General features: G+C 36.2%; 1 protein-coding gene across 1 annotated transcript in view; it reads right to left on the reverse strand.

The window, feature by feature from the left end:
* LOC146003359 (uncharacterized) overlaps positions 1-22,285 on the reverse strand; it is a 545,908-nt gene that overhangs the window by 78,098 nt on the left and 445,525 nt on the right. Inside the window, exons 10-11 of the mRNA XM_083141638.1 lie at positions 15,510-15,563; positions 14,660-14,786 (exon numbers count right to left, since the gene is read on the reverse strand). Coding sequence (XP_082997764.1) covers positions 14,660-14,786; positions 15,510-15,563 — 181 coding nt within the window. The remainder of the gene's footprint in view (positions 1-14,659; positions 14,787-15,509; positions 15,564-22,285) is intronic.

Genomic DNA, 22,285 nt, shown 5'->3' on the forward strand with positions numbered 1-22,285 from the left:
GCTAGGTGGCTATTTTCTCATCCGTTAATAATTTTCTGGAATCATCGTGTATTTTATTGAAGAATTTTTATGATTCTGAAGAATTCGGTTGTACACTTTGAATAGTTTTATAATTTGTATGTTCACAAAAAGTATAGATTACATTTAATGTGTGCAAGTCATTTTAGGCTGGAGGCAACTTTTTAATAATTGAGGACCAATTGTGCATAGACTATGAACATTTAGTAACTTATTTGTGATGCTACTTGGGAGTCCAAATAATAATCATAGTGTTTTTCAATCAGCAACATCACAAGGGAATTTTGTTGCGGTGTCTAATACTTGGCTTAGATAGCCAACAGGGGAGTACGTTCAGATTAAGTTATTCTTACTCCAGCAGGGATGTGTGATAAAGTCCAGTTTCTACATAAATCAATCTCGACTTTTCTATAGCACCCCAATTGTCAACAACTCATTGTATGTACCATAGGGGTCTATGCAGTTCAGCTCTTTGCATTCCATGAGCAAAGTACACTAACTTCTTATAATCAATGATAATCGATGATAATGAAGAAAGATGGGACAGCTTAATTGTTACTTTATAGGTAGAGGCCAAGTGTATTAGTTTATCTTTAAGATGGATATTTTAGAGGTTTGATATTTCTCTAAATACCAGTGCACATTTACGTACATAACATGACCATATTTAAAGAGAGGTTTTGGAGGTTCAAAACCCACCCCCACCCCCATCCCCCTGAAACTTCTGGCATGTTGGATTAATACAAATTCAGATACCAAAATGGGTAACTCATTTTTAACTCATATTTTTTCAAAGCATTACAAAATTACAATGGGGAGACAAAGCTAAGAGAAAACATTCTTGGGACAATTAAGTCAGTATTTTCAAAAGCTTAGAATTTTTTAAACTTGTGCAATACAGGTTTTACTCTATAATCAAAGCCCACTCACGATCCCTCCACCTTGACTTCTGGTTGCCCTCTTTCACTGTTGTTCCCGGTTCAAATGGGAAATTCCCTTTCATGAGTGCCTATAAATTTCCTCTCTGATCTTTAAATTCTCTGTGTTGTTGGATAAGATGTTTCAATCTCCCTTTCACAAGAATTCAAACCTGGGACCTCTGACCTTGAAGCACGTTATGCTTACCCCTCCTCCCTGACTTTCCAGTGGTCGAGTAGAGCATGGATTTAACCTAAATTCAATTCCATAAACACATGCTTGTGTAGTGCATAGTACTGTAAGTATAGGATCAGTTATGCACTTCCAATAAAGTTGTATCTGTCTACAGTCATGGTATAGAAGAGTACAATTCATGTCCCAAGATTTTGTACATTCAATTTCTAAATATGCAGTTTACTTTTGAGAGTTACCTGCTTACATACATTAAGAAAGGAGGCAAATCCAGTATTCAGGGTTTTCATATAATGTTTAACATTTAAGATCAGATTTGTAGAATATGAGTTATTGATGTTGGCAAATTTTGTACCAAACTTTTTCAATATTGGATAAATTTTCAATTCGATTTTTGCTAATAAAGATAGAAAGAAATTAAAGATACTTTTGCAGTATTACAGAGACAGACACAAACACACATATAATACAGCACATTAGTGAAAATTGTGTCAAATTTCTAACCATGGCATCATGAGATCCTTGCAGAATATGAAAAAGCATGATATTATATGATAGAAGGTGTTTTGTTTGGATAGAACTCATTGAACAATTTCTCATCAACTGGTTAATTAAGTTATATCACTTGATACATCACATCACAGCAACAAAATGCTCTTTCATTTGAAAAATTATCTCTGGTTTTAATCTCATTCTTATATGTTTGGGTGAGGCCAGGTTTGGTCAAGAATAGGATTTTCCAAACAACTGTTGTGATGGTGTTTGATACAAGAGACTTACTTCGAGTGAGATTTTGTTCACTTCATGTATTGCATAATATTTCAAGATAAAATATACTTTCTTGAATGATTTATTGCTTTTGATTTAGAGTAAACGTGTTGTATGTTACTTTGGTGCTTTCATTGAGTTACTACACATATCTCAAACTTCTTCAAATGAAAAAGTAAAAAGGTAAAGTAAAGGTAAAGTTCTCCCCTGTGCTTAGCACCACGCCATGAAGGCGTATAGGGGGTGTGGGGGTAAGGCCCCACACTTTCTTGATCCGGTCGTGAGTGGGGGTGATGTGATCAGTATCACGCCCCTGACCGCCTTTACCCCCCGGGGTTTCCCCCAGGTACCCATGTTATTCGACGCTGGGTGGGTGCCGGAGCCGCTTCCAACGTTAGAAAAGTTCCCGGATTTGAACCGGCCGGGGATCGAACCCGGGACCTTTAGCATGGTAGTCAGACACGTTACCGACTGAGCCACCGTGGCCACCTCAAATGAAAAAGTTAGTCTCTTATTTCATTGGTGGCCTGACATGATGGTTTTTTATTTATTTATTTATTGAAATTTCCAGTACAGCAGAAGCCATTTTAAACCAGAAAGAAACAACAATAAAACAATAGACTAAGATTAAAAACAAAAGAACGGATAACATAAAATAAACAAAAATAAAACAAGCCAAAAAAAGGACCAAGGTAAAAAGATCAGTTTCCAGGTTGGTTATCCTGTGTGTATGCAGTTCACACAGAATCACAGTTGTACCTTGGGAATACCAACATTGGTAAAATAGGGGAACTCGATCCTAACAATGATGATTTGAATTTCAAGCCAGCTCAGGGGCTGAGAGGATTAAGTAGTTAAGTTTCGACCTGGCCATCAAATTTCCAAGTTCGAGTCCCTGCCTGGTCATGGGTGTTTTTTGTAAGCATCCCTTCATCAATTACACCATGTCATCACTAAGCCACATCATTGTGATTAGTCAAAAGTGACAGAAAAGTGATATACAGTTACAAAAATACAAAATGAATTGAATTTCACATGAATTGTTCTTTTTTTGCTACAAAAAAGTCTTACTTGAAGGTATTTTTTGACATATGTAGTAAGAAGCATGCTTGCTGCACTGAACATATAAATTAAAATTATTTACTGGTACACTAGTATCATACAATATAAGAAGAAAGAGTAATGGAATGACAGAATTTCCTACTTGTTAATTTTTTAAAAAAAGAACTCTGTTGATTGCTACATTTTCTTGTGGGCAATTGGTGAACACCTACAAAGGAAAACCAATGCTCCAAGCGGAATTCAACCCTGAAACCTTGGGTAGTGAAACTGTGAATCGATCGCTTTACATGCTCACCCAAAAAGATTTCTAATGAAAAGGAGCAGATCATCAGTTACATAAGTCACCTATTACATGTGAGACACATCTTCGTCTGTTTCTCTTAATTCTTTAATACCTTCTTGTATTTGTATTGTATTTTTGTTATTTAGCATTGTTTTTTCTGGCACTTTTGGCTAATCACAACAATGAGAATGGTTGGTGATTAGACGAAGAACACACATACCCAGGCCAACTTCAGTGGCATAATCAAAATTCAACCATTTAATCTTCTCTGAAACTGAGCCAGTTTGATACCTTCATAATCTTGCCTTTAAATCAGTATATACATTTATAGCTTCTTTCTCCATGTTCTGACGAATATAATAGGTGGTTTGAAGAAGAAAAAAAATTGGTAAACTTTCAGGAATGTCTCTGTTTAACTGAATATTTGTTATTGTGTTTATGACATGAGACATGAAATATATTGTTTTACCAGGACAATATTACAGAAAAATACAATATACAAGGTATCCACGAAAGAACTAGTGAAAAAGAAGCATTGCATTTCTGAAAGTAATGCATTTATTGTCTTGAGATCAATATCATCCAGGGAAAGTCTCAATTTTTGTGACTCGACACTGCCTGTCTTCAGAAATTGCTAGTCCCAGTGAGGATGCTATTACTGTTTAGTGGGTTGATTTGACTCATTCCATCTGAAAACAACATTGCACTGGCTTCATCCACTGCATTTCAGCTAGCCACAGAACATACTGTACACACTCTTGTGAAGCCCACATCCTCTTTCAATGCTACTCGGGACTCAAATGCAAAAGTTTTGCATTCACACTCACTATTCTCCCTTTCACAGAAGAGCATGCTGGTACTCCAGTGAACCCAACATTTTTTTTTTTGAGTTAGTCTTTCCGATTATGTAAAATTCGAGGCAATAGAAGCAGAGGTGTCATATTTCGGTTTTCACTAGTTCTTTTCTGGATACTTTGTACATATCTGACAACACATATAAGGTTGCACACGTTTGGAAACACAAGAGTTACAGTTGTAATTGCAACAAAAAAAAACAGAACTATTCACCATTAACATATTTAACAATAAACATTCTAACAAAGTAAATGTAACAAATTATATGTACAACATTTTACACATCATTTATCATGCCAAAAAATAAAAATTCCAAGTTAATATCAAATGTCTAAGTTAGTAAAAAAATATAGTTACAAAATTTGTGTTAAATAGAAAAGAAATGTTATATGCAACACAAAACAAATATTAGTAATCAATTACCATGCATATGACTATACTATTCATATTAAACAATTAATTTATTGTTTTGTTAATATATATACTTTGAGCATTATGCAGAGGTGTTGACAGAGGATACTGTATCAGAATAAAGAATTATCAACTCTTCAAATTGCAAATACTCATAAGTAATATTAAAAGAACCATTTTCCTACATATTCAAGTGCATCCACAATGTTCACCTAAGGTTCTCCAAATTGTCCTTGTCTTCTCAATTCCTTATAACTTTATTGACATTTTTTTAAATAATGAAATCCTTTTTGTATTTGGTCTAGGAATTAATTCGTGCGGTTGTTACGCACACATTGAAGCTGTAGTTCAAACACAAAATACATAAATACCTTAAGAAAAATATTGTCCATCGCGAGACACCACTTTCGCCCATCTGTCAGGCAAGTTACAGATTCCGTGGCGAAAGAAGTCCTCATCCTTTGAAGCGATCCAGTCAGAGACCAATTTTTCGATATCTTCTGAAGAAGTGAACCGCTGTCCAATCAAATCGTTATTCATGCAATCGGACGAGTAGTAGTCCGAAGGAGCAACGTCTGGTGAATACGGCGGGTGGGGTAAAACTTCCCATCCGACATTTTCTAAATAGGTTTTGACCGGTTTGCAACATGTGGGCGAGCGTTATCATGTTGAAAAATAAGTTTATCATGTCTGTTCTCCCATTCTGGTCGTTTCCTGGCCAGAGCTTGCTTCAAATGCATTAATTGTCGTCGATAACATTCTCCATTAATAGTTTCACCCGGTTGCAGCACCTCATAGTACATCACACCTTTCATATCCCACCATATGCACAGCATAACCCTTGCACAGTGAATATCTCGTTTCGGTTGTGATGGACCTGGTTCACCTGGCTTCACCCAGGCCTTTTTTCGTTTCGGGTTCTCGTAATGGATCCACTTCTCATCGCCAGTAACAATGCGATGCAAAAACCCCTTTCTTTTCTGTCTTTGAAGCAGCAATTCGCAAATGGTTTTTCGTCTTTCAACGTCTCTGTCTTTCAATTCATGTGGAACCCAATGTGACATCTTTTGAATCATTCCCATGGCTTTGAGGCATTTGGAAACTGTTGTTTGATCAACGCCTAATGCTTCTGCAAGTTCTTCTTCATTTGACATGAATCCTGATCGAGCAATGCTCTCAATTCTTCGTCTTCAAATTTTTTTGGCTGTCCAGGTCGCTCTTGGTCTTCCAGGCCGAAATCACCACTTCTAAACCGTGCAAACCACTTCTGACACGTTCGCTCAGCTAGCGCATGGTCACCATACACTTCCACCAAAATACGATGACTTTCGGTAGCACTTTTCTGCATGTTAAAGTAATGAAGCAGAACACCCCGCAAAAACACTTTATCTGGCACGATACAAAATGCTGTTGTTGACGGGTCAATCAACTGCCCTATACTATGAATGATGTGCGCTGACAGGAGTTTTCAACGCATGTGTGGATACACGGAACTGTGGGACGATACGCTCATTACGCCATCTCTTGTCCAGGTGCACGAATTAATTCCTAGACCAAATATCAAAATAGCTTCCATACAGTAAAATATATCTCAATTAAACATGAATTAAAAAAACATTCCTCTTAATAGAATCATTATACTTAATTAAGATGCATTCAATTTAATAGTATAAATATGTTCAATTGAGAATGTTAAGAAACATACAACATTGATTTTGAATGTAAGCGTGATGAAAAACAATAGCACAGCTAGTAAGAGGAAAAGGGGGTTGCAACTGCAGGTGACAAACTGTAAGTAATGCGAAAATGAATGGAATATATAGTGAAGAGAGATATAGCGTATTAGAAAATAATAAAATAAGAAACCTGTGATTGATGTTGAATAATAACTGAAATAAAACCTGAAGAAGAATTGCAGAAAAATGTTAAAAAATTGCATATTGAACAACAATATGATGAAATATACATATTAGCATTGGGCAGCATTAATGGTGAAGGACATCAGCTTGAGCTCTGGGATCATTAAAGTTGAATTTTTGGTATTTTACAACACTTTGCTGCCATTTTTGGCTAACTGCTATGATGAGCATGAGTTATGATTAGATGAAAGTGTGAAGGTGCAACCATGTCCAAGGTGGGCCTCCAAACCCAGAAACTTCAGTGGTGGTACTGAAAGTTGACACTGAGCCTACAGCAGCAATGGTGTCAATGCTCATAATGAGGTTATCCACCCTTCAAAATCAATTTTTACAAACACACTAATTTTTGCTATTTCCAATAAATATTACCATAATACCTTGTCTCTTATTCAGACAATCAAGTTCATTTTTTACAAAGCTGTATCTATGCAGTATGATATTTTTATTAATAAAAAAGTGTATCAAACCCCACATCCCCTAAATGTGCCTTCCTGGCATGGTGTTATATGGACTGGGAAATTTATCTTTTACCAGTTCACATTTAAAGCAACATGCACAATTATTACGTGTAAAAACAGTTGATCAGGATTTTAAATTCCCTCCCCATAAATACTCACGTGTGTTTCAGAACTGAATATTACACCAGTTACATTGTAAATTTGGCTGTGAACTGATGCGCAAAAGAAAGAAATAACGAGACGCGTTTGTATTTTTGTCTATATTTTGCATCAGGAATGTAATTATCATAAATACCACTACTATATGTCCTGCAGCGAGTCATGCCATAACGTTTATAAGCATCCTTCTCCTTTCTCTCAAAATGTGAAACATGATTTCATTCCCCTTAAAAATTCACTTGTAGCCTCCTCCCCATCTACGTCCAAAAAACTGCAGAGTAATTACGAGTTCCTGTAAAGTGTGCAAGGCTGAAAGAAAGATATGTCCAAACAAATTTTAATTGTGCCAAACAATGATTAAATGTTAAAAAGAGGAAAGACATTAATACATGAACAAACATCCACAGCTAAAACATTCCAAAGCTAAGAGCGATACCATGTTTACTTGCATAACTTTTCATTTAAAAATTAATAATTTTACTGCATTGCTAAAACTGGGTGTCTACAATTTTGTAAAAGCAAAATTACCTGACTTTCCAAGGTTTTCCAGAACAAAACACATTTCTTTCCAGACCAAATCATTACATAGTACTATACTCTTATCTAAACACACTAAGAATTCTATAAAACCATTTTCCTAGCGTATTTAATATAAAATTTCTACTAATATTAGTAATACTCAGAAAATCAAATTGAAGAATAGTTTGTCCACAACAAATTAAAAATGAAACTTCTATAGTTGTAGAAAATTTCCCATTGTTATAAAAGTAATCCAAATCTGGTTTATTTTGCAGGGTTCAAACCTGGTGATAAGCTGAGCTATGGTGTCAGATAGCACTTGTTGTAGACAGAGGTCTTTGTTTAACATGGAGACCAGAAACCGGGACTGGATAAATAACACCTATTGTAGCAAATTTATACATTGTTGCTATTAACTCTCAAGCATTCTTTAGCCAACCTCCATGGCGAAGTGGTTGCAGCTGGAAATTTTTCCAATTGGTTCCGATAGCCAATATGAGATTTTAGACACTCTTATCGGAACGAATTGGTCAATTGAGACTGATTGGTCAATTGTAATGAATTGGTTTCTATTGGAAAGTATTTTTTTGTTTTTGATATATTGCTTATGAAAAATTCTTATCTTCTATACAACTGTAAATGCAATAAAGAAATCATATAAAATAAATCTCTGGTAAAGCATGTGGAATTTGCAACAGAAGAACTCACATACAATTTTTGTTTCAAATGTATGAACATGTTTTTAACTCTGTAGCTTCATTGTGTTTAACACACTTATAGAATATCGAAAAACATGCTGCTTCAGTCATAAATTGACATGTTGTTCTTCCATTATACATGCGAAAACAGCGACAAATTAGGTTAAACAAAGAATCTGACCAACAACACTTGGAAAAGTGATAAACAAACAAAACACTGTTCAGATCAACTTGGCTGATCAAAATAGTGCTCATTTTTCCAATTGCATTACATACACATATGAATAACCATGGAAATTCCATATTGCAAAAAACAAGAACCTATATGAACATTTATTCCTACTACTAGCTACTTTAAGGTTGAGTTGGTTCTTAAGAAAAAGTTCTACTTAGGTATTTATTAAGATAAATCTGACTTCAGTAGTATGCATTAGAATTCAGAAGAAATTCTGTTCAAGTGTGCTGTTTTTCCAATGAACTTCTAAATCACAGGAAATGTGGTGTCAAGAATGAAACTACCTATGCTTTGAGTCAATAAACGAATTTATAACATATTGGTTCTACAATATATACAAACTTACAATTGGTTAAAATTCACCAATTGAAAATTGTCTTGATTTCCCAATTGGTTTCAGTTGAGTTTCCAATTGAAACCAATACATTCCGATACCTACATTAGGCATCTGATAGAATCCGATTCATTCCACCTGAAACCAATTGAATCCAATTGAAATTTTAATTGGAACCAATAGAAAAGTATGGTATGATGCCAAGGGTTCCAGGTTTGAACCCCAGCCCCTTCATCAGTTTCATCATATCATCATCAGTCATCCTCATTGTTGCAATTAGACTAAAGTGGCAGAAAAGTGACACCTGGGTGGCTACAGACGAGCAGAAATGAAATTCCCTGACTTTTCCAGGATAAACTTTGCATATTTTCCCTGACAATTCTGAACTAAATCCACGTATTTGTATATGGAAAATAAATTCATACAGCTTTCAGGTATGGACTGTATTAAGAATCTATATTAGCTTACAAGAAATTGACTTAATTTCTCTACGATTTATATTTGTTCTGAAAAATAGTGGATTTGAATAATTATTACAATTCACAAGCTAGGGAGGGACTTTTACAGGGCTATTCTCATTTGCAAGCAGGCTTAAATAAAATATTTGATTATTTATAAAGTTGACTAAATGAGATTAAAGTAAATTAGTTGTTTATAATGAAGAAATTTTGTAATTTCTCATTCTTCTAAGGCTTTCTCATTATTAAACGTTGATATTTTGCCTGCCGCTTGCAAGACCCATGAATGCAAACTTATTTTCAAAGCAGTAATGCTTGTATGCTGTGCCTCTTTTCTATATAAAGCAAACAAACTTATTCACACATGATTCAGATATTGGTATGGTGAATTTGTGGTTTGTTTGATGTGAACATGGCAACACATGGTATCCGCTTGGCACCCAAAACCCTAACATATCTTAAACCTGCTTCTCGGAACTAAACATTCTGGAAGTGAAGCAATGGAATTGTACAAAACGAAGTGCCATATTACCTTACATTATTAATGTGACTCTTTCAGTACAAACATTCACAGTACATCCAAGTACCATGAAATTTACAACACGCTATTTCCTATATTGCCGGTAAAATGTGTGTGTGTGTGTGTGTGTGTGTGTGTGTGTGTGTGTGTGTGTGTGTGTGTGTGTGTGTAAATATATATATTAAAAACTTAACGCAAGCAATTTATAGTAGGGGAATCTACTGCACTGCACAGGCATCTGATTTTGCTAATCAGACAAGATAAGATAGGAACATGCTGTTAAGAACAGCGTCCATAAGTTTATATTATATGATGGATATCCAAAAAGTAAGTTCCGATATTGTTGGAACGCTGCGCTAGTGGTTGAAGGACGATGCGTACATACAGATAGGAAGAGGTGCTATGTGTCTGTTATGTGGTGCAGTTGCATTGTTGTGAAGGGAGTCGATTTAAGAACAGCGTTATCCCAGAGCCAAGCTATTTCCTGGCTGTATTCACAGCGCAGAATGGTTATTTTGGTAAAATTTTGTTTCCCTACTGGTGGCTGCAGGGAGGAGGGATTCTAAGGTTGCTGGTTGTTGCACAAAGAGGAGGGGGGGCACAGTAGGTCTATATGGCTGTTTGACCACAAGTTTCTTCGTAGGTAAAAGTAGCAACAGCGGGTCACTGCTGCATAAAGATGGGTCCTGTGCCAGGAGTTAGCTTGGTTGATTGATTTGCTTTATTTTACTTCACTTTTTGTGCCACTATTGGCTAATTTGAGAAAATGGGGATGAGTGATGACATGATGAAATTTATGAATGGACACTCACAAATATCTATGCCCAGGCTAGGATTCGAACCCAGGACCCCTGGTGTTGTATCACAATGTGCTCACCACTCCGCCAAGGGAGCCGGCAGGAGTTAACTTGGCTGAACTCTATGAGAAAGTTAGCAGTTCTCATATACCGACTGCATGCTATAATCAGATTTTTTCACGCTCAGAAGCGGATGCCAGCAGAGATCCACCAGAACTTGTGATAGGTGTAAGGACTGGATGCCATTAGTGACAGTATGGTCAGACGATGATGCAGACCATTCATGGAAGGCAGATCCATCATTCACGACCCCACACACCTGACCATAAGTGGGCTCTTTTGCGTTACTTTAAGTGGGAGCCCTGACCTCACGTGATACGACTTTGATCTCTTCCAGCTGAAGCAGTTTCTGGCTGGACATACATTTTGACAGTAACGCTGCTGTACAGATGGTTCCGCTTTTTGGAGGCAGACATATGACATGGGCATACAAAATTTAGTGCCATACCACAACAAATACCTGAAGAATGGTGGTGAATATGTCGAAAAGTAAGTTATAGATCATTGTAATTAAGACAATAAAAAGTCAATTATTACCGAAGTTCGTGTTTTAATTTATGGCTAATTCGAATGTACTTTCTAAACCATCCTCCAAATAAAGCTTCAGCCTGTCAAATTCAATAACAGTAGACGAAAAGTGAAAATTCAGTAGGCCTGGCAGAGGAACATTGATTACCGACGAAAATGATGTTTTTAGGATTGAGCCTGAAAGTTTTTCTGATGAAATGCTGTACTACATCAGACAAAAAAAATTGGATGCATAAGAGTGCCATGCATCCGTTTTTATGCTGTAATGAGAAATTTTGTCGCAATTCGACATTAGTCAGATTTAAGTCAGTCTTGAAGCTTTCCTGGCGACGAATGATGAAATAATTCTCTCAGGCTATCGACAAGGTGAGTTGTGAAAAAGATTCCAAGCTTTCGAAAATTAACATCACTCTTATCTTCAAAGTAGAAGTTCCTGAAGATGAGAGTGACGTTAGCTCTCAAAAGCTTGGAATCTTTTCCACAACTCACCTGGTCAATGGCCCGAGAGAATCTTTACATTAGTCAGATTTATCAGACAGGAATCGAGCCTAAATATTCGGTGGATCAAATGTCGTTTCACGGCATACAACAAAAAAATCAGGTTGGATAAAAGCCCTCATTCGTTTCAATGTTCCATCAGATTGTCCACACAATGCCGTAGTACAGTGTCGGACATCTGTCAGACGGTGCCAGAGTGGGTGCACTCTTCTGGTCGACAGGCCCAACCCCTTATAGCTCCCATAGACAAAAAAACAAATATGCCAATACATTTTAAATGTGACATTTAGAGTTTCATCAATTGTGTCTGCCTCACTGGAAATTTCTCCTCCCCCACCTCATCACCTTCCATCACTTGTTTCTGGCACCGTGGTTGTGTCCAATGCATAATAGACACAAAAGTTTACGCCAAAAGGTGGCAAGATGATTTCCCATTTAAGTGCAGTGCTTCTTCAAAATCAAATGTCTGGCAGGTTCATTTCATCACATTGCATCTACAGTTCAACAAAAAAAAAAAAAAACATTTGTCAATCAAGACAAAATTCCCTGACATTTCCCTGACTTTTTTCACCTCTCCAATTCCCTGACTTTTCGGGGTTTTCCAGGATTTCCAGGTCTGTCGCCACCCTGGACACTAAATAACAAAAGTCAAATCAAATCAAAGCATTCTGTATTATGTATTATGAGTGTGCTCATGCTACAAAAACCTTGATTTCTCCAGAAAAGTAAATTTCCATGACTTTTCCACGATTTTTCCAGAAAAAGAAAATTACCGTACTTTTGCAGGATTCTCAGACTGGTAGACACCCTGTAAAACAATTATGAAATTCTAATTTTAAGAAATTGATTGAATAATGTCACTTAACAGTTCTCAATGTGAATGAGTCGGTAAGCAGAAAGTAGTTGTGGAAAGTGTTGCATTATGCATAACTCATCAAAGACATCTTACCAAAAAATTGATATAAATTTTTGGAACTTTGGAATGGAAAATACAGTCATCCTTACTCATATGCAAATACCAGGTGTGCCGGTTAATAATTCTTAATTGATCCGAAAGAAAACAGGTGTATCTGGGGAGAATGGTAACAAATGCTTTATTCGAAGTATGCACCATCACTAGCTATACATTGTGCCCATCTGTCCATCAAATTGTGGATGCCCTTCCAGAAAAATTGTTCACATTTTGAGGTGATCCAGTCTGCAAGCCATTGTTCGACATCTTCGTAATTGTTGAAGTGTTGCTGGGAAAGTGAGTAAGATATTGATGAAAACAAGTGGTAGTCCGAAGGGGCTATGTCTGGTGAGTATGGCGGGTGGGGCAAGAATTCCCAGCCAAGTGAAGAAATGGTGTGTGTGATGCCTTTCACTGTGTGTGATGAGGCATTGTCATGCTGCAAAACCACTTTTCCATGTCTTGTCGACCAATCTGGGCACTTTTCGATCAATGCATGGTTCAAATTGACGAGTTGTCGACGGTAGCAAACGGCATTCACTGTTTCACCTGGTTGCAGAAGCTAATGGTACACCACACCCTTCTGATCCCACCAAATGCACAGCATTGTCTTCCTTCTGAAGTGATTTGGTTTTGCGGACGATGGTGAAGGTTGTCCTGGGTCAACCCATGACTTTTTGCATTTTGGGTTCTCAAAGTAGATCCATTTTTCGTCCCCAGTCACTATCCAATGCAAGAAAGACTTTCTTTCATGCCAAGAAAGCATCAGTTCACACACAGTTTTTCGCTTTTCTATTTGTCTGTCGTTTAGATGATGTGGGACCCATTTTCCTGCCTTCTGGATCTTTCCCATGGCATGAAGATGATCAGATATGGTTTGGCGACAAACATTTAACTTCTCTGCCAGTTGTTGTTGTGTTTGCATTTTGGGTTCTCGAAGTAGATCCATTTTTCGTCCCCAGTCACTATCCAATGCAAGAAAGACTTTCTTTCATGCCGAGAAAGCATCACTTCACACACAGTTTTTCGCTTTTCTATTTGTCTGTCATTTAGATGGCATTCCCATGGCATGAAGACGATCAGATTTGGTTTGGCGACCAACATTTAACTTCTCTGCCAGTTGTTGTTGTGTTGTGTATCGTCTTCATCCAACAGTGCTTGCCAATTCGGCATCTTGGAATTTTTTCAGCTGGCCCGGGAGATCTTTGTCTTTCAAGTCGAAATCACCACTTTTGAATCGTCGAAACCAACGCACACACGCATCTTGCGTTAGGACATTGTCACTGTACGTTTCCACAAGGATACGATGGCTTTCACTCGCATTTTTTTTGATTTTTTTTTTTTGGATTGAACAAAAAAAGCAGGATGTGCCGCACATGCTCATTATTTGGTTTGAAGGTCAACATGTTTCCCACACAAACCCAATATCATGATCACTCACACTCGGTTGCACATCCACGGCATTTTGACAGGTACTGTCCTGGCAACTGGCAACACACTGACGTAACAGTTGAGACTGTGCACCAACCCTTGCTTCCAGCGCCATCCAGCGACAAAATTAAGAATTATTAACCGGCACACCTGGTAATAGATATGGGCCAATAAAGCCATCATAAGGGTCAATACCAAAGCATCAAGAGCCACAGTGATCCAGGCAGTATGGTATATGATTGTCAAATAGAAGACCTACGTTCAACCTGGAATGGATGATCTCAGTTCTGGTTCTTTCTGTTGGGGGAGGGGTTAATAATCACACCACCTGTAATTCATATTAGTCTTTTCCTATTAGTAATTAGAAATTCAAATTGAAAACTGGTTAAGAGTATTTTCCCATTCAGCACAGAAAATCTCATTGATACTTCTGGAATGGTTTAATAAAGGGTGTTCCACTCGCTCTCGGCCCCTGATTTTTACTTATTAAAATCAAACTATTGATCATAATGTAATGAAATTTGCTACGGACATGACTTGGTGTATGAAAAGCATGGTGACATCACCGATTGTTAGGAGTGCTTGCCCCAAGCATCAAGCATGCCTGCACACGCCTGCCTCTCCATGTTACAGAAGATAGCCACCAACACATCAGGAGTCACAGCGTCAATTTCCCGCCGAATGCTGTCTTGAAGTTCCATGATAGGCTGTGGCTTGTTGCAATAAGACTTTTACTTTCAGCATGCCCCACAGGAAGAAATATGGTGGGGTAAGTTCATATGTTGTTCCACTGAGTACCAACTCATACTGTACTGTAATCACGAACCACTGATTGTAAGTACAAACTTTCAACTGAACCCAAACAAAAACTATCAGGTGCATCACAACAGAATGACCAAGAACTCAGACTGAAAGCCCATGTCCGTATGATTGGCATTTAACGGCAGAATCGCCCAGATGCATGTGTATGCTTACACAAGAACTAGAGAGACTGTGGTGCGATCTCCAATGATACCACTATGCTTCCAAGGTACAGTATGTCTGTAGCAAATTTCATTACATTATGACCAATAGTTTGATTTTTATAAGCAAAAATCAGGGATCGAGAGCAAGTGAAACACCCTGTACTCAGATAAATTACATTACATTATATATACATATGCATTTACAATATATCTATGTCATATTATATACTTTTCTTTCAATTAATACAACAAAATCTGACAAAATGAACATGAAAAATTATGCAAGTAATCATTAACATTCACTAAATCAATACAAACAGTTCAAGGACATAACATACAATCTACAATTTAACAAGCTAATAGTTAGACAGGAACAGGAACACCAACACCACAACACGGACAATGGACACAAAAGGTAGAGACAACTACTAAACAACAACAACAACAAGATTTGATATATCAGCAACTTACAGGTAACCCAGGCCGTCCAACAGAACCAGGTAACCCATGTTTTCCAGTTGTTCCCTAATTGCAAAGAATTTTCACAAATAATTAAATACAATTGTAAAAAACAAGCATTTTTTTTTGTTCACAGCTCTTATTGTTGACATCAGCACTGTCAAAGAAACAATACAAAGTAAATACAAAGTAGCTATTACTTTCACTGTGGTGGGAAAATACGCTGCACAATAAACCATAAATTTGTGCAAACTGTACATTGTTTTAAGTCAATATGGCAGCAAGGATATCTTGCGTAACTCTCTTTACTTTAAGTGATTTAATTTCACTAATATCAAAGCACAATAATCAAATATGTATAAGTATTTCTGACTATCTCTCTCACTTTGAGGATATCTTCCTAAAATGGGTTCTCTAACTAAATCATTTTTCTATTATAGATTCTTATGCTAAAAATACAAATTGCCATTTATTATATTTATGTGCAACTCACACATTAGCAAAATGTTCCATTCCATGCACAAAATAGCTGGAAGTATTGTTGTGGTATTTCCATCTAATAAAATCCCACTCCTTCATCTTTATACCCCTGAAGATCCCACACGAATGTTGTAAAATGTAGAGAAAAAAGTTTCTTTGCTCTGAAAAGTCACCACCTTCTACTTTGTCCCTTCCAATTTCTATTCAAAGTCAATTGATAGTTCAGTTTCAGAGAATTTTTGTGTAATCTATTCATTAACATGACCAAGACACTAATGGTAAAGTAAAAGGACCAGAATAGGTTCTTCGATTGTGAAACTTTGAGTGTCATGTGGTTCACATAATGACACCATACAAAAGATAATTTGCGACATTCAAACTAGGTCTTTGAAAGTATTATCTCAGCCAGTACTTGAAGTGCAAATCCGTAGCTGGTGGATGCATGTTTGAGACCTGGGGTTAGATAGATGGGGGGCAGGGGGGATGCTCCTATATGTTAACATCGAGACAATGGGATGATGTTTTGCATAATTTTTGCTACTTGTGGGATAACCACCCACCCCTGCATCCCCATCCACTTCAATCACTGACCTCAAGGCCAATTTTTCCTAGCCATAAAGCCCCGTTGCGTGGGATTTGTCCTCACAAGATCTGACACTTTTGTGACTTATTTTGTTGAGCAAGAGTAAAGTGTTCACCAGAAGACCAAGAAATCTTCATGAAATGAGGGAAAATAATCCATGGCATGTTCTAGAAGAAATGTCTATAACAATAGCTACATAATTAGACAAATAATAAAGCATCATATACACATTACATGAGGTGTGACATAAATGATGGTGACAATAGAGTAATTACTAATTTTATGAAAATGAAATCTTACTGAGAAGCAAAGGCATGAAGTTGCTTTTGAAATGACAAGAAACAAAGAGTGTGGAAACTGGGAATAGGACGGATGTAAAGAGCATCAAGCACCAACAACACAATAATAGAAATAGCTGATCCAAATATTTCAAATGTACAGTATATGTAGTTTCAAAGAACTCCCGGATCTCTTCACTGTGATACTAATGACATTTGCAAATACCGTGTTTGGTCTGTATTATAGAAATTTACTCTGAGATGCTACTAGGAGTTTTGGAGGAATTTTATTCCCAGAATGCGTTAACTTATGAGTGGAGCACATAATGAGCATTTCTAATGTTTTCAACTTTGTAACTTTTCAACACATGAAGTAACTTTGTAATTTTGCCAAAAGAAATCTGTTGAGTTTTTTCTTTACATCAATACTAATTGCGTTTACCACATAAAATTCTAATAAAATATTATTAAAATCGAGAATATCATTTGTGCAGGAAACATATTCTCATGTTTGACGCAATGCTATTTCTCATGTATATATTTTTCCTAACAGCATTTTCTCACAGATGCAACTCAGTAAAAGCATTCATGACATTTCAGCAACTTGTATAAAACCATATCTATAAATTATTATCCACCATTTAAGTCACACTCATAAGTATATTACTTATCAACAAAGTAAAAATTTTCATAATCTTTCACACAAATTTTATCAGCTAGAAAACAGAAGCATTCTTTCTTCCTTGTAGACAGGGAGAGAGAGATAAGCACCATGTTAGAAAACAACAGGAACATACAAAAGATAAGCAATATGCAAATAATTTCTTCACTTGTAAACATTCATTAATATCACTACCGAGGAGCAACAAGCACAAAATATTATGAACAAATGTTAAGATTTATATTTGTAAAAAGGCTCAAAGAGATTGCACAAGCATACAATGACTTACCTCATTTCTGCACAAATAAACTTTGCATCATCGTTTTGTCTTGGATCTGGTGCTGTCCAAAAATTACTATCAGTGAACTAAACATTTCATGTGATGTATAAAGCCGTACAAAGCATTTACGTAAATATGTGAAACACATGCAGCATGCTTGATTTCTGTTATGATTTGGGCTGAATCAATACACGATTTTAAAAAAAATGAGTTTGGTAAAAAAATTTAACATAAATTAATATGATTTCAGACATTTTGCCTCTAGAATTATTTCACAGGTGAACATTTGTACAAGATATCCATGTTCTAGAAAAAATATTGGGATAATACTTTCTGGTCCAATAAAACTGATATTGTGAATATCGACATTAGCATAGATATTGACTCAGCCCTCCTTATAAGGCATAACTCAAAAATATTCAATGAGGCAGAGAGACAGCTTGCTAAATATTGAAAGAGAAGGAAGAGAAATGCTAAAGAACAGTGTTTTGGAACTATGTAAGCAATTACTTCAACTCTACATTAATATACATATTATTATATAATGGTGATTTTCAGAAAAACAATAAAAAAGTTTACAACTGAATGGGGGAAACCAGATAAGTCAATTTTCTGGCGTAAGCAAGGCAGTGCCATGTTGATGCTGTACTGGACTTTAGAAAGAGGTTTTCATTAGTTTTATACATTTGACCCTTCCATTCACAAAGCACATGTTTTTTACACGTTGAGTAACATTTTGCAATTAAAATTCCTTTTTTTTTTTTTGTTTGATGAGCGTTGACTTAGCTGGTCTTTAGCCCCCGGCCTTTAAATTATAAGTGGTTTTAATTCTATAAATATGACATCTTGTCATAGTTTCTTAGGACGTTCTCATGCCAAATATATTCAAGATGGGCACATTTGCAAAGTTCAAAAGACATGGTGGACACTTACAAGTGTCGAATATTCTACAAATTTATAATCATTTTACAACAGGGTTTAATAACAAATCGTGGTCGATTCCTCAACAGGATGAATTGATGATGATAAAAGTTCACATAGGTGAACAACCAGATATTCATCGTACCTTGGTTACAACCAGTGACACACAACTGATTCTGATCTGGTCACCCTGAGAGGGGGTGGGATTGTAATTGTAATTTCACAACACTCGGTACCAATTCGCATCTTCAAATAGATTGAAGTAATTGCAGGAAATGTATTTTTATCAACTCAGGATTCTGTTAAAAGCATTGAAATTTTGCATTTGAAGAGGTTGCAACTAAAAGATGATATGGACTTCTTCTCATTTGTACAAGGGTTTGAAACTAGACTTTCATATTTAGGCAGCAGAAGTGATACCTTATTTGCCAAATGTAATTCAGAAGCAAACTGTCAGGTATCGAAACTAATGTAAATGAAAAACACACATTTCTGCATTTTTATAGAACACACAGGAAATAAAAGCCTCCCAATGGCGTAATTGTAACATCATCACCTTGTAATCAAGGGTTACCAGGTTTGACACCTGGTGAAGGTGCATAGTGGTTCAGACCCCATTTAAAACTGTGAATCCAGTCCCAATTAGCCCACTTGTACATAAAGTAGACTTAAATTCTGACACTAAAGTTTGCAAAGTAAACTGATTACCCAAAGGAAAGGAAAGGAAATTTTCCCACTGTTTAATTCCTGATTGTCGATGCTCCTGCCCTAAAAATTTCAGGATAATGCGAGGATCTGCGAACTAGCGAACTTACACATTTAGTTAGGGATGAAAGTATAAGACATTCAGTTACATTTTGCAACCATGGCTGCTAGTTTTCCCTTCATTGTAATGCAACAATAATTGGGGAAGGATGAGGAGGAAGAATGTCCAAACCTAATTAGTTATACAGAGCAGAGTATGGGACAAAGCATATTTGTAATTCACTTCAACACTAAGATCCATGTAGGAAAACAATGACTACATACAATCTATTTATGTATAATAGTGTGTGTGTGAAACTTAATGCTGATTTAAGACTCTAAACTATGCAGAAAAATTCTGCTGCTGATTTAGAAAAATCTGAAATTACATGATGTATATTAAAATGGGGATTATTCATTATCATCTGATTTATTACATCAGATAGAAAATATTAAGCTAATTTTAAATTTTGCTTTAAAGGTTAACTCAGAAACATGTTACTTAAATGTATTGCCTTCCTTGTATGTGATATTTTGAAACTATTTTTAACTTCAATCGACACCAAATCATCTCAAACTTCATTATGGCATTCTTATTCATGTTCAGCAGATTGTATTGGGCTTGCTACAAAACTTAACAGAAAACTTCAGGTTTTATGCTGCCTTTAAATATGCCATTATTATCAAGCATGCTCTTTCATCCTATCAAATTTGTCTACTTCAGCTTCTATCTGTAAGTACCTGCCTTATGAAATGAAATTTGTCAGATATTTTGGCTACAAATACACAACATAAAAATTCAAATTGTGCCAGCGGTTTGAAGGTGCCCTAACTAAACTTCTTTTATCGATGCATTATTTTTAATCAAACTACAGAAACATCTGCATCAACAATTCCTCTATCAGCTGGGTGAAAAAAGATGTTTAGATTTAACAGCTTTTCTGCCACGTTTGGATAATCGCCATGATGAGGATGAGTGATGATATGATAAAATTGATGAAGATGTTTCACAGAGAACACACATGCCCAGGCCAGGATTCAAACACAGGACCTCTGGCATCTTAGCTAGCATAACTACTCCACCACAGGTCAGCATAAAGGTGCTTAGAGAGAAACTAGTCCATAACAATTCAGAATGTTTATTTATTTATTTATTTATTTCGTCTTCTTTTACATGGCGAAGTTAAGGCTGTGGAGCCTTTTCTTCCACTTGACCATGTTTACAAAAAAATTGAATATGAAATAATTAAAATTTTGAAAAAAAAGGAAGAAAAAAATATATAAAAAATTACAGAGAAATAAAAAATACAAAGAGAAATTACATATTCCCTCAATTCCCCACATTAGAATGCTAATACATAAGATGAACCAATACTTTCTCATATATTATGTAACTTCATTCATACATTAAATGTTACTGCTAAACTTTAGCCACACAATACATGTCAGTACTGAAATTTCTGCCACTTTTGGCTAATAGCGAAGATGCGGACGAGTGATAATATGATGAAATTACTCAAGGGACACTCACAAAGAACACCCAGGCTGGGATTCAAACCTTGGACCCCCAGCATAGTAGCACTCAATGCTAACTACTCCACCACCAAGGATAGCAACAGTGCTATGAAGATATTTAAGCAGGCAGGCTTGATCAGTACTCAAATCCAGGTTTCTGTCAAAATGTTTGTATCTAACTTCAGTAGAACATCAAATTTATGATTTTTCAGCATTCATTTATTTGAGTTAACTCACTATTAATTTTTCTGTGCAGTTTTAGATCGCAGAAGTGCACAGAAAAATGAATAATAGGCTAACACTCTGTGCATGCCCACCAAATGAATATCTTACCAAGATGATAGAACTTAAAATGTGGAAAAGTTTTAAATCCACGAGAATTTTATAATGTTTGTGCTATTGGGACCACGAGGATAGCTTGTATAATGTGGGGAAATGTTAAATCTGGGAATGGAAAATCGGGATTCCACTATAGTTATATTAGTGAGAAGGTAATGGTTGGTTGGTTGACTTGGTGTTTAAAGTCCACTTTATGCACAGTAAGGCTAATTGGGACTGGACCTACTGTTTAAAGTGGGATTTGAACCACTATGTGCCTCCACCAGGTATCGAACCCAGGACCCCTTGATTACAAGGCAAAAACACTACCACTGCACTATCGAGGAGTCCCTCAGTGAGAAGGTAATGTCAACACCATACTGTCCTAATGAAGAGGTTCCTTGGGACTCTTCAATTATTGTGAAGTTTGCAAGCTAACATTATTCCCACCTACACTTTCTTATAAGTTTGCATATCACTGAAGTTAATACAAAAAAAAAAATGAAAAAGGAGTGGTTAAATTTCAGAACTTTCTTCCAACATTTTGAAACCACTCCTTAAGGATTTTCAGGAGTTAAATATATTAACCAGAAACAATTCCGAAATATTGAAAGTAAAATCTCGAATTTAGCCATTTGTTAATACACCTTTTTCATTTTCCAACTTTTGTTTGTAGATTGTCATCTTCATGCACTAACGTTATTTCTTGTAACCTTTCAGTGTTCTCGAGACCATATTTGGATGATGATGGTGACAATGTCTTCATCCTTCATTGCCTGGAAATTTTTATGGTAGTTTGACAAAACTGAACTAAATGTTGTACACTGTAAGTCCTGAAACTTTAACCCAAGACATCATCTGAAGACTAGTTTTGGCCACATCTCGATAAGCAGATTAATTAAACCAACATCCTAAAAGCTCTGCACTTCTCGGTACCAACAAATAATAAATAGATGAAACTAAGATTGTGGAATGCACTAGTCAAAATAAATTTTGTATTCCACAGAT

This window comes from Lepisma saccharinum, chromosome 20, assembly GCF_977018435.1.
Source record: "Lepisma saccharinum chromosome 20, izLepSacc3.1, whole genome shotgun sequence".
NCBI classification, from domain to species: Eukaryota; Metazoa; Arthropoda; class Insecta; order Zygentoma; family Lepismatidae; genus Lepisma; species Lepisma saccharinum.